Genomic DNA, 13747 nt, shown 5'->3' with positions numbered 1-13747 from the left:
AACATGTTGGAATCAGTAGAAAATTATGAAAAATAAAAGAGATCAAAAGGAGGATGTGCCCTAAGAGATATGAAGTTATATTTCTAACTCAATAACTACAGGCTGGTGTACTGGGGCTACAATGTTCAGTGGTATTAAAAAGAATTCAAACAGAATAAAGTGTGTGTGTGTGTGTGTGTGTGTGTGTGTGTGTGTGTATGACATTTCAAATGGAGGGGGAATGTGGACAATGAAATAAATACTAGGTAACAACTGTCTAAACTTGATGGAAAAATGGTAAAGTACCTAAATCTGTACACCAGAATAATTCCAGATAGGGCAAAGGTACTTTTGAAATAAAAAACTAAACCATTAAAATTAGAGAAATACAGGACAAGATTTATATAATCCTAGGGTTGTGCAATCCTTCCAAACATGATCCTATGGACAAAAGGCAAAAAGAAAAAAATTTATTCATTTTTTATTTTTTTAGTCATTTTTAATGCATTTTCCCTGTGCACAAGAGAAATAACTGATGGAGTCAAAAGATACAGTTTTCTTTATACACAGCAGTTAAAAGTAATGCAAACATCACATGACACTTTCAGTGAAAGTTACATTTCCAATTACAAATCAAAATGCGTATTAGGATCTCTTTATGGGAGAAGCTGAGAAGGAAGTCTTAAAAAAGCACTTTCCTGGCATTACTATACTGATCCTTCGGGCTGCACTAAGATTAAGATCATATACAATCAATTTGCAAATGTTGACACATCACACTGTTTTCTGTACAATTAAATGTATACTTAGAGATACCAGGATAAACATTTCTACTATATTTTAACTGAACTTACCTAATCAACATTTTCACTGAGAAGTTTATCAAAGATGCTGTAAGATTCTACAAAATTGTGAGATATACCGAGCTCCAGAAATATTTCTTATATTCTTTCTCATTTTGGTTATACATATCTGCTCAGAGATTCTGCTGCAATTTATCGAGATGTACAGTCCCAATTGTGCTTACTGTACTGTGTATAAATATATCAAAAAAGATCAAATAGTATAAATCTTACAGCATTTTGCTAGCAAAAATACATGCCAAAATCACAATAAGCAATATTGTACCACAAATTAGAGAGCTTCAATTAATCTGTTTCTGTTTTTAATATTTTCAGTCTACATTAAATTACTATCATAGGCTAATGTTTAAAATGCAAATAAATTGGACATCTGTAGGACAAAACTTGTTCACCCAACTGTAAAGGTTGATATCTGTTTCCAAAAATCACAATAAATGTAGAGTAAAGAAGTGTTTGCATGCAACACCTTTGAGTAAAACAGCATTGATTCTCACCATTCAAAACAGAGGAAGGGAGGGAAGGAAGGAGAGGGGGGGGGAGGAAACAAAGAGGGAGGAAAGGACTCCACCTTAAAATGCATATTAACTTTATAACTAGACAGAGTTGAAAGAATCAAACTGAAAGTAAAGCACAATTTTGTGTGTGTTTAAAGATTTAAGAGCCATTATCAAAAATAAGATACATTTTTTCAAGGTACAGAAATGTAATTACGATGGCTGGGAGCCCAGCAGCCTCTCAATGGCTGCATTGATGTCGCCTCCTGTTGCTATTAGAGCCTGCAAGTTTGCTTCCCGGTTTAAGAAGCCCATTGCGTTGAGCTGTTCCAGTTGTTGTTGAAATCTGACTTCTGGATTTGGCAGCTGCGGAGGATTTGCACCAGCCAGAGCCTGCACCATTTGCTGAATGAACTGCTGGTTGGGTCCAGAATCAGATATTGGGCTCGTGGTTTCACTGGGTGCAGAGCTAGACACAGTAGGCCCAGGGGGGGCGCCTGTGCCAGTGGAGCCAGGGGGACCCGCAGGGCCAGTGGGTCCTATGGGCCCAATGGGGCCTATGGGAGTAAACGGGACTATAGGGCCAATGGGGCCTAAGGGTGTGACTGGGCCTACAGGGCCTATAGCCGTTCCCAGCACCCCCACCCCCACACCTGGAGTGAAGCTTGGAATGAGGCCAGGAGCTTCAGTGGCTAATGTCTGTAGCCCCTGCTGGATCTGCATTAAAGCCTGCATTGCTCTTGGGTTTGACATGGCCGAAAGCGTGTCTGGATTCTGCATCTGCTGCAGGAAAGCAGGGAGCTGTGGACGCATCTGCTCCTGCAGCTGAGGATTTGTAGTAAACACAGGGCTATTCAGCATCATCTGTGCAGCCAAATCTGGATTCTGGCTCAGAGACTGCATCATGCTTCTCATATACGGTGCAGACAGCATATTCTGGATCAGCTGGGGGTTTTCAGTTATCTGTTGCAGCAAGCTCTGCATTCCCGGGGTGCTGAAGATACTGGCGACATAATTGGCTGCAGCCACTGTGTTTCCGGTAGCACTGCTGGAGCTACTGCCAGATCCACTGCCACTGCTCGTTGTTGTGCTAGTGGTCGCAGAACTCTGGGTAGCCGGTGGTGGCGCCCATGGATTGGGTAGTGGATCACGATTTTCTGTGCGGGAAGGTTGTGTACCTTCCCCAGAGGAGGAACTGCTCCCCACCGAGGCAAATGGATTCCCCCCAAACTGCTCTTGTGCGGCATTCAGCATGGGTTCTTGAATGTCAGTGTACATGCGCCGTAAAGCATTGTAGCCACCTGGGATGCTTTCAAGATTGCTGAGAGCCAGGTCTTGATTTCTCATCATTTCCTGCATCATAGCTGGATTCCTGGCGATTTCGAGGGTCTGCCTCATTATATCTGGGTTGTTTAGCAGGTGACTGATTTCTGGGTTTCTTTGAATCAATTGCTGCATCTGTGGATTGGCCATAATGAGCTGCCTCATCAGATCAGGATTTGAAAGCATGCTCTGAACAAAGGGATTTTCCATGATTTGGATCATCATCTCAGGGCTGGACAGGAGCTGCTGCTGCATTTGGTTCTGGAGCTCAGAGAAGTTAGTCGAGCTCAAGCCGAGGCTGCTAAGGCCTGCAAGTCCTCCAAGGCTCCCCAACCCAAACGGGTTGCTATTTGTGGAAATAGGTGTGGAGTTACTCCTGGGAGTCGACGCGGTGGTAGTATTAGTTCCCGCGGCATTACTAGGCTGTGTGGACTGGCCCTGAGGTCGGTTCTGGCTTTTGATGACAAGGTGAACAGTCAGTCCATCATGGATGCCATGTTGGATCAAGGTATCTTGATCTTTTAAGATTTTTCCGGCAAAAATCAGCACTAACTGATCCGTTTGGGATTTGAAGCGTTTCGAAATCGCTTCCTTAAACTGCTGGACTGAGCTGTTCTCGGGCACTGCGAACTCCTCTTTCTCTTTGGGGGTCTTCACAGTGACTTTGATGATTTTGGGCTCGGCCTGGGTAGAGGCTGGGCCTTGGGCCGCAGCAGAGCCGCGGGAGGGGCGCGGGGGGCCGCTGCTCTCGCCGTTCTCAGCCATGGCGGCCGCGGTGACGCAGGCAGTCAGGGAAGGCGCCGGCAGGCGAGAGAAAGAGAGGAAAGAAGGAAGGAGGCACTGCCACTGCAGGTTGGGCCGGACCGGGCGGGGAGCGCGGAGCACGGTACCTCTGTGTTGAAGACTGCAGATCCCTGGTCCTCCGGTGAAAAGAAGGCTCCGTGTAGGCCGCGGGTCGCGGTCTCGGCGCTCCGGTCTCTGGGCCGCCGCCACCGCCGCCGCCGCCGCCGTCGCCGCCGGGCCGCCGTGTGATCCCACCGCGCGCTCTCCCAGCAGCTTCTGCAACTGCTCCGCCCGCTCCTCCCCGCCCCTTCCCCTCCTCCAGCTCCGCGCTCTCCTCCCCGCTCCCCCACCCCCCAACTGAGGCGGCGCCAGGCCCAGAATGATAGATGCAACTTGGTCAAAATTAAAAACTTATGTAGTAAAAAAAGAAAATGAGGGAGAGAAACAGAGAGAGACAGATACAGAGAGAAAGAAACGAAAGGACAACAGCAGACAAGCGAAAAGAGAGGGAAAGACAGAGGAAGGGAAGCCAGCTTCTATAAAGGACATTAAAAGCTAATCAAAAAAATATATATTTATATACATATATTCCACTAGGCAGTAAAGTGAACAGGTGAAAGCCTGAATCGAACCGAACCCAATTAAAAGATCAAAAATGAAAAATAAAGAACACTGACAAAGCAGAAAGGGAAAGGTGAATACCACCCTTAGAAGGGAAGAGGACTGGACAGGAGCCTGCATTTTACAAAAGAAATGCAAATGGCCAATGGGCATATAAAAGAATGATTAAGCTCACTGGCAATCAAAGAAATTCAAATTAAAACAATGATATTCTTCTTCTGTCTTATATTGGAAAAGATGAAAAATAATAATAACCCTTATCTTCAGGAGAGAGAGAGAACTGAGAAAATGTCCTCTTATGTTAATTTTGAAGTGTAGGTTGTTTTAAGGCAATTTTAACATATATATCAATATTTTAAATATTTCCACCTTTATTTGAAAGTGCTTCATTTAGAGACCTCACCTATGAAAATAATTGGATAAGGATGCAAAAATACATATGTAAAAAAATGTACATGCACTACAGCATTCAGAAAATTATTTTAAAAGATAATCAGTATATCTTTACACAGGATTGGGCAGAGATATTATATTACCATACAAATATGCACTGTTTAAAAAATAGGTGGTTATTTGTTATTTGTATGATACAAAGTGTACATGAAATAAAGAGTTACAGGGAAAGTACATAGTATTTTCACTGGCAGCTTTATATTTGTATTTCTGTACAGTTAGAATCATTATGTCTCAATACCAAAAAATACAGCAAGTATATTTTTATTTTAAAACTATTTCTAAGCAGTTAGTATGTGTAAACTGTCTTTAAAGATGGTGAATGTGTAAAAAGAACCCTGAAACACTATATGCCAGTATGCTAATGGTGGTTATTACTTGGTACTGAAATTATGAATAATTTTTCCTTTTTAAAAATAAAAGTATTAATTTTCTGACGGCTTTTATAAGTATGCTCTGCCTTTGCAATTTTTAAAAGTGAGAAGTTATTTTGGTGGGAAGTTATAGGTAGAAATTGACAGGCAAACAATAGTAGTGGCAGCTATTAACATATTTATCTAACTTAATTACAGATTAAGTAGAAGAAATAAAGATCTAGCACTTGAATAATAGAACAAATAACTTCAAATTTATGTATAAATTTCTAATTCTGGTTTATACCATGCAAAAAAGTACTTTTCCCCCTAGGTTTCTGCCAGCATTTAATAGCATTTGAAGCATTAGGCCACAAATACTTTAGTAACCCTCAAGAAAAAAAAAATAGGTATGCGATGTCTGTCAAGAGGGGAATGTATTAATATAGTGTGATTAATATTAGAATACAGAAGATAAAAGGAATGAACTAGATCTAAAGAAATTCAAATATGTAGATCTCAAAAACCTAATTAAATAGCACAACACTCTCTCTATATATATATGAAGCTATTGAAAATATACTAGAATGGTTCATACCATTCTATGAACCAATTTATGGTTCATACCATAAATTTGTACCCATGAGGAAGAGGGAATCAAATAGGACACAGGGCAGTAATTAAAAGGAAATTTAATTAAATCTCTAAAAATGTATTTCCTCTTTTATATAGAAGCAAATATGGCAAAAAAGTAAGAGTTAATTCTAGGTGATAGGGATTTTTTTTATTAAACTGTTGTGATTTTTAGATTTTTAATTTTCAAAAAAAAAGAAAAAAATAAGCAAATATCACAGGTCATCTTCTTTAATCTCAGTAGACTAAAACTAGACATTAATGAAAGTGTGAATGAAAAACTCAACCACTTGAAAATTAAAACAGAATTAAACACTTTGGGGACAAAGTACAAGTGAAAGTTCTTAGAGTGAATTTAGGAAAATAGTAGTAATAAAATAATAGTAATGAGAACATAAACGTTCCTAATATGATGAGATTTCCCTATATGTGATCTGAGGATCTCATTAAAAAATACAGATTTCTAGGCCCCACTTCAAACCTACCAAAATATAAATGGCACTCAGGAATATGCATTCTTATCAAGCTTCAGTTTAATGGTATTTAATTTACTGGGTACTATGTAAATGAACTCAAAGTCAAATTTATACACTCAAAGATCTTAACTACCAAAGAATAGAAAGAAAATAATTAGATATTCAAATAGAGAGAACAACAAAAAAGAAAAGAGAGAAGCAGGGTGATGGCTACAAAGTGATAAAATCAAACATTAATGAATTAACAAACTCAAAAAATAAAATGTGTTAAGAAAATCTAAGAAGTTCTTTGAAGAACAAGTTAAGTAGATAAACTATTATAATTAAGTGATTCTCTTAGAAGTCTCTCACCAAAGAATATAGCAAAACATAGGAGCAAAAAATAGGAGCAGAAACATACTCTCTTCTTGAATGCTCTTAAAAGCATATTTCTTTTTTTTTTCCTACTGTAAACTTTTTATTAGAGAGCAGAAATAACGATAAATAGCTAAATAGCAATCATCCTGAGTTCTTCCATAGAGGGTAGTATCTGAGAAGTTGAAAGACTTAGTCAAAGAGATTCTCCCCATGGGAGATGGAGATGGACCACAGTTTGGCCTCAGTAGATACAGATTTAGTGTTATTTTGGTCATTGTTTTCTCCCTGCACCTCAGATTCATTGAGATATAATTGATATATAATAATATGTAAATTTAAAGTGTACAACTCATTGATTTGATATACCTATATAATGAAAAATGATTACCATTGCAGCATTATCAGATAGATCTCAGGTGGTTTCAACCTGCAACGGCTTGAAGTGAGTCTTTGGTTCTCAGCTGGAGACTGATGTTGGGTTACAGTAGTGAGAGCACAGAATCCCTAGCCACTGGACCAGTCGTCAGTGACAAGGTCCTGGCTCTTTGGAATTGCTAAAAAGAATTTCCACAAGGACAGAAAGTAGTGAAACTAAAGTGCTTAGGTAGATGGAAAAAAGAATACAGTACATGTGTATAGACACACAGGCAGACTCCAAGAGAGAAAGAATTGCAGAGTCACGCTTTCATGATGGTGTGGATTGTTTTTATGGGGCATTTCTTCTGGGTTTCCTTTGGCCACTCATTTTGATTTGCCTGGTTCAAAGTCCATATTTGGTATATCTCGGGATCCTCCCATGTGTGCACACACATTGCTTATACAAGATGGATTCCACCAAAGAAGCCTATAAGTAGCTTTGCATCACTCCTCTTTTGAACTCCAAGAAGCTTTTCTGTAAATGTATAGTCAGTGAGGTCTCATGACTTGAAGAATGAGAAATATGTGGTCTCTTATCTTCTATCTGGGCAGGGTCCAGTCTCTTCTCTAAATTGCCCTGCTACTGATATTTTGGAGTTTTTGTTCACAGGGAATGAATCTCCAATCACTTTACCCTGGTGTAGGGGCAGCTACTTCTTGCCTCAAATCCCCCTTGAGAGACATAGATGCCATGAAATATTTATTGGGAAGATGAAGAGTGAAAGTCTGTCTTCTGTAGCTTCTTCAGGCTGGCCAGGGGCTCATAGATCCTACCTAGCTGGGGTCACAGAGCTCTCACCCTGTCTCTTTAAATTGGCCCCAAAGTGATTTCTATAGTTATTTCAGCAGGATCTGCTGTGGGGAGTGGCTGGAGTCCCTGCATCACCACTGTCTTGTGATGTCCTAAAGAAAACAAACTAAATAATTAGATTAGAGAAGCTGGGGCTGAAGACTGGTTAAAAACTATTATAACCAGAGGCTCAAGCAAGGGTAGGAATCTGGTTATACAAGGTCAGCATATCTTTGTTAATCTCAGGCTTAAAACTTAGTGTATTTCTCTATTTCTAAAATGTAAGGTCTGAACCTGTTTGTCTCAGACCTCTTTCTTGAACCGAAAGGTATTAGTTGAAGGTTTGCAATAGTATGGAAGACAAGAAAGCACTAGGCAAAATATAACATAAAGCAGTATGGCTGAGAAAAGGAAGGTTATAAGAAAATGGAAACCTCCCATAAGAAAGTTTTTAATACCTTATGGGATCCAGGAGAACAAGTTAGAGAACCAGTTTTCAATTTCCTAGCCCATACTGAATTGCGAGGATTGATGGTTAATTGTTGAAGCCAGGTGGTTTGTTGAATTTTCTCAGTGTCCGTCTCTACCTAGAAAGAGGTGTTAATGTATGTGCAACAAGAAGTGTTGGCAATTGTACATACTCCTCCCTGTTCTGCCAACAGATAATCCAGGGCCAGATGGTTGTCAAGTGTCACCTTGACCAGACATTCTACAGACTTCTGTAAATTAGTAAGAATATTAGCAGTATTAGTTATAGCAGTAAGAGTGAGAGATACGTTTTGAAGAACATGTTGGTGGGCAGCTACCCCCTACCATTGTAACAAGATGTACCCAAAGAAATAAACACCTCTGTCTGGGATGCCACCAGGTTAATTGAGTAAACAGTTTTATTGAACTTGCCCAGTGCTTGGATTCATTTAAGGAGTGGATTAAGAAAAAAGTAATCAAGTTTCCCAGCATACACTGTGTGGGAGTGGAGTTATTGCATAGGCAATTATTGCCCATGGTTTCTCATCTATCTGACATATGAACATGTATCCTAGTGGAGCAAAACAGACTAACTCACCCAAGGTTTTAAAATCTAGCCATTCAATGCTATAGTTATGAAAATGTTCTTCAACCACATACTGAAAACTTTCCACCCATGTCCGTCCTGATAACTGTTCCTTAAATGTGGATCCTTCTTCCATTGGGTAGCAAGTTAGAGTTTGAGCACAAATAGGTAACTATAATTCTTGTTTATGAGGGGCCATTATAACACTCTAGGATGTTTAAATTCCAATTCTTCATCCTTCCAATTTGACTTCATATCCTCCTTCTGTTGCCAAGGAGAGGGTTAGGCAAGAGACATTAGAGTTTTCTTCAGTAGGAAAATGAACAATTCTGAATCTACATTACTGTTCCTGAGCCTTGGGTTCTTGGTAGAAAACCATTTTCCATTAGGAACTTGTTTAAAATTCCTTATGGGATGGAAAATGGGGTCGCTATGACCCATAATGGTCTTACCTCGGGGTAACAAATCCAGCATTCTGTCAACCAAGTGGTGGAAGCAAGGGTTTGTGCAATGCAAACCAGAGAGTTGTCTGCCCATCCTGTGGCTAAAGGAAGTCTGCATAGAAAAGCTAAGGCAATTAATAGATTCATAGTAACACCAATCATGTTCATATTTAAATCACCTAGCATGAGCAGAGAAGTTCAGTGAATTCAAAGAGAAAGGGTGAGAGCAAAGAAGAGAGTAGTTATATAAAACTACCAGAGCATGGGCATCGCAGGTGGCGCTAGTGGTAAAGAACCAGCCTGCCAACACAGGAGACATAAGAAACGTGGATTTGATCCCTGGGTTGGGAATATTCCCTGGAGGAGGGCATAGCAACCCACTCCAGTATTCTTGACTGGAGAATCTCATTGACAGAGGAGCCTGGTGGGCTACAGTCCATATGGTCGCAGAGTCAGACATGACTGAAGTGACTTAGTATGCATGCACCAGAGCATATCAATTATTCTGCAAGTTAATTAAAGTACTTGTAAGCAAAAGGAAAATAGTAGCTATGGGTACTTAGCCTAGGGTCTAAGAAGGTTGTTTTTCCCCTTTTGTCTTTTTGAATAGGAGCTTCAGGTCTTGTAGTGACTCAGCTGGGAATTTTCAGGCTGTCCTGTGACTTCAGTGTCCTGTAGAGACTCAGAGGAAGGGATGGACTCACAGAAATGGCTGGAATGTGGAACTTCAGGTTCCTGTAACATATCAGTGGAGACAGGTTTAATCCTGGGCAGAAGAACCCAGCTAGTGACTCCTTGGAGTTTAACTTCTGTAGGGGTGCTCAACAGGACATAGTAAGGACCTTTCTATTTTGGGAGTAGCTGTCCACCAGGTCTTTAAAAATACCTAGTCTCCAGGGTTTTTAACTGGGACTGTCATCTAGAGCAGGCTGTATTCTCTTGCCATATTCTTGTATAGCTTTCTGGACTTAGCCTAGGTTTAATTTCTACAAAATCCTGACATGTCCAAAAGGTATGGAGATGCTTGTATTTGGGTTGCTTGGGCCTAATATAGCGTGTTTTCTATTTGGAGATAACTGTTTACTTCCAGGGTTTATAATATATCCCAGATATTTAACTCACTGCCTCGAGATTTGTACCTCTGTCTGAGAGGCTCTGTAACCCTGATTCCCAAGGAAATTAAGTACTTCAAAGGTATTTTGATCTGAGGTCTCTATGGAGGGACTAAATATTGAAATATCATCTGTAGACTGTAGAATAGCTCTTTCTTTTAGGTGTATTTCACTTTGTTCCTTTCCTAGGGCCTGGGTTAACAAGTGTGGGGCTGTCCCAAAAGCTCTGAGGCAATACTGTCGAGGTATATTGTTGCATTTGGCCTAAGTTGGGGTTAGTCCACTTGAAAGCAAACAGACATTGTGATAAGAAATGAAGTTGGATGCAAAAGAAGACACCCTTGAGGTTGAGTAGAGTAAATCATTTAACATCCTCAGGGATTTGGGTTAATATGCTATAAGGATTGGCCATGAGGGAATGTATAGGGACCACTGCATTGACTGCTCTAAGGTCTTGAACCATCCTAAGTAATCCATTTGGCTTAACAACTGGCAGAATAAGAGAATTGCATGGAGACTGGCAGGGCACTAAGAGGCCATGCCTTAAGAATTTATCTATGAGGGGTTGTAAACCCTTTTTCACTTCCAACTTTACAGGATATTGTCTCCTCTTAGGTTAAGCATTCTTTGGCTAAGACTAATTCTTACAGTTTGGGCATTTATGGCCTTTACAGGGATTTCTTTGTCCCATACTGAAAGGTTCACTGCTTGTAGAATATGGCTAGGAATAAGACCTCGCTTTTCCAGCTGGTCTGTTTTACTCAGAGTCAAGATGAGGGGCTTGCTTAGAGCCTCCTAACCAGAGTATGGCCCTGAGGGATCTCAGAAGGTCTCTCCCCAGTAGTAGGGTGGGTTACTCAGGTATGGCTAAAAATGCATGTGAAATCAACCTCTGCTCAAATTGGCAAGTGAGAGGGCAAGTAAAATGATGGGTGTGAGGCTTTCCATTGACCCCAGTCACAGTACAGCTTTTGGGGAAGAAAGGTCCAGCATGAGAAATTAAGTCAGGGTAAGCAGGTTCCGTATCAATTAAAAAATCAATTTTTTCACTCGCCACATCAAAGATTACCCAGAACTCCTTGATGGAAATAGACATCTTGTTATGAGAAGCTGCCAGAATCCATGGGCAGCCTCAGTAGTCCAGCATGGCCGTCTCAGGGGTGAGGGCAAGCCCTCTTGCAACAACCTATTTGTTTGCAGGCTGGGCATAGCCTGGGGAGTCCTTTCTGGCAATCTCAGACCAAGTGGCCTATTGATTTGCATTAGTAGCATTCCCTCTTGTTGGGCTTACCCCCATACAGATAGTCGGATGCTCTTGGCTCCCTCAGGTTATTCTGAGATCACAAAGCATGGCTGACAGCAACAGCTATCAGCTTTTCATTAGTCTTGGCCTATCCTTCCTCACATTGGGTTCTCTCTTCCTGCTGAGCTTGGTCTCAATTATTGAATACCCCAAAGGCGACATTTAGTAATTGGGGCATGGGCGTTTGGGTGCTAAATTATAATTTTTGGAGTATTTGCCTAATATCAGGGGAAGGTTGACTAATAAAGTGCTGTCCCAGTAGGACACTGACCTTTAGAAGTGAAGAGATCTATGTTACTATATTTCCTAAAGGCCTGCACAAGCCACCCATGAAAAAGGACTGGATTGTCTTTTTCTTCTTGGGTCATTCCTTTAACCTTTTCATAGTTAACTAACTTTTTCATGCACTTTCTCATTCCTTCTAATACACATTTGATCATGTACTTCCTGGCTTCTGTTCCCTCCAGGGAATTATAATTTCAAAGTGATTCCTATTTGGGACTGCATCTCCACCCATAGCATAACATTTGGGTTATCTCTGGCAAGCTTCCCCTGAGCAGATTCTCTGTTTTTCCTCATAGGTGAAATGAGTAGGTAGAACTACTTGAACATCCTTCCAAATTAAATCATAGACCAGAGTTAGGACCTGAAACCCTTCACAAACTTATTAGAGTCTTCAGAAATGTTCCCCAATATCTGTTTGCTTTGGGCTAAGTTGGTCACAGACATTACTTTGCCAACAACGGTCCATCTAGACAAGACTATAGTTTTTCCAGTGGTCATGTATGGATGTGAGTGTTGGACTGTGAAGAAAGCTGAGCACTGAAGAATTGATGGTTTTGAACTGTGGTATTGGAGAAGACTCTTGAGAGTCCCTTAGACTGCAAGGAGATCCAACCAGTCCATCCTAAAGGAGATCAGTCCTGGGTGTTCATTGGAAGGACTGATGCTGAAGCTGAAACTCCAATACTTTGGCCATCTCATGTGAAGAGTTGACTCATTGGAAAAGACCCTGATGCTGGGAGGGATTGGGGGCAGGAGGAGAAGGGGATGACAGAGGATGAGATGGCTGGATCGCATCACTGACTCGATGGACATAAATTTGAGTAAACTCCCTGGTGATGGACAGGGAGGCCGGGGGTGGTGCTGCAATTCATGGGGTCGCAAAGAGTCAGACATGACTGAGTGACTGAACTGAACTAAAGTTGATGAAAGAGAAGGGCTATTGTTGTTCAGTCTCTCAGTTGTTTCTGACTCTTTACACCCCATGTACTGTACACCAGACTCCTCTGTCCATGGGATTCCCCAGGCAAGAATACTGGTGTGGGTTTCCATTTCCTTCTCCAGGAGATCTTCTCAGCCCAGGGGTCGAACCTGTGTCTCCTGCATTGGCAGTCAGATTTATACCACTGAGTCACCAGGGAAGCCCCTAAAGACAAGGACACATGCACTCTAGTTTCTTTTCATCATGCAATTACCTTTTCTTGTTTGTGGAGAAAACACTTAGGATCTACTCTCTTAGTAACTTTCACATATACAATACAGCATTATTAACCATAATCACCATGGTGTAAATTAGATCCCTGGAACTTGTAAGTTCATACCCTTTGATCAATATCTCCCCATCTCCCCTCATCTGCCAGCCTCTGGTAACCATTATTCTAACTCTCTGTTTCCACACATTTGGCCAAAAGCACATATTCTTGAGTTCTCTTCCTTAACTTAAATATCATGGGTTTTTTTTTGCATTTTATTCCAAAATCTATTTAATGTTTTAAATTACAACTAAATAAAATTAACATTTCAGCAGTTAAATGAACATACCTCGGTTACTGAGAAGTACAACATTAATTAGTTGAAACTTAAGAAAGGCGCAGCAAGATAACATGAACTCTAGAATTCCATAAGTTGATTTAATTATAAGGGTATATTTGTGAAAATTATGAGGCCATCAGTTCAGTTAAGTCACCCAGTCATGCCCGACTCTTTGTGAACCCATGGAAGAACACCAGGTTTCCCTGTCCATCACCAACTTCCGGAGCTTGCTCAAACTCATGTCCATCGAGTCTGTGATGCCATCCAACCATCTCATCCTCTGTCATCCCCTTCTCCTCCTGCTTTCAATCTTTCCCAGCATCAGGGTCTTTTCCAATGAGTCAGTTCTTTTCATCAGGTGGCCAAAGTATTGGAGCTTGAGCTTCAGCATCAGTCCTTCCAATGAACATTCAGGACTGATTTCCTTTAGATTGACTGGTTTGAAATTATTGTGGTCCAAGAGACTCTCAAGAGTCTT

At 40.9% G+C, this 13747-nt stretch overlaps 1 protein-coding gene across 1 annotated transcript; it reads right to left on the bottom strand.

The window, feature by feature from the left end:
- Window positions 1–444: 444 nt before the first annotated feature.
- On the bottom strand, window positions 445–3730 carry UBQLN2 (ubiquilin 2). The gene has a single exon (XM_043459201.1). The coding sequence runs from the start codon at window positions 3422–3424 to the stop codon at window positions 1550–1552; it is 1875 nt and encodes a 624-aa protein (XP_043315136.1). The 5' UTR covers window positions 3425–3730; the 3' UTR covers window positions 445–1549.
- Between the last annotated feature and the right edge of the window lie 10017 nt (window positions 3731–13747).

The sequence above is a fragment of the Cervus canadensis genome, chromosome X (assembly GCF_019320065.1).
Source record: "Cervus canadensis isolate Bull #8, Minnesota chromosome X, ASM1932006v1, whole genome shotgun sequence".
NCBI lineage: Eukaryota > Metazoa > Chordata > Mammalia > Artiodactyla > Cervidae > Cervus > Cervus canadensis.
Note: the sequence above shows the minus strand (reverse complement) of the source record. Positions and strands in the feature narration are given on the sequence as shown.

What these genes read in the sequence shown, in the direction of transcription:
- UBQLN2 (XM_043459201.1), bottom strand. Translation starts at nt 3,424, where the DNA reads ATGGCTGAGAACGGCGAGAGCAGCGGCCCCCCGCGCCCCTCCCGCGGC.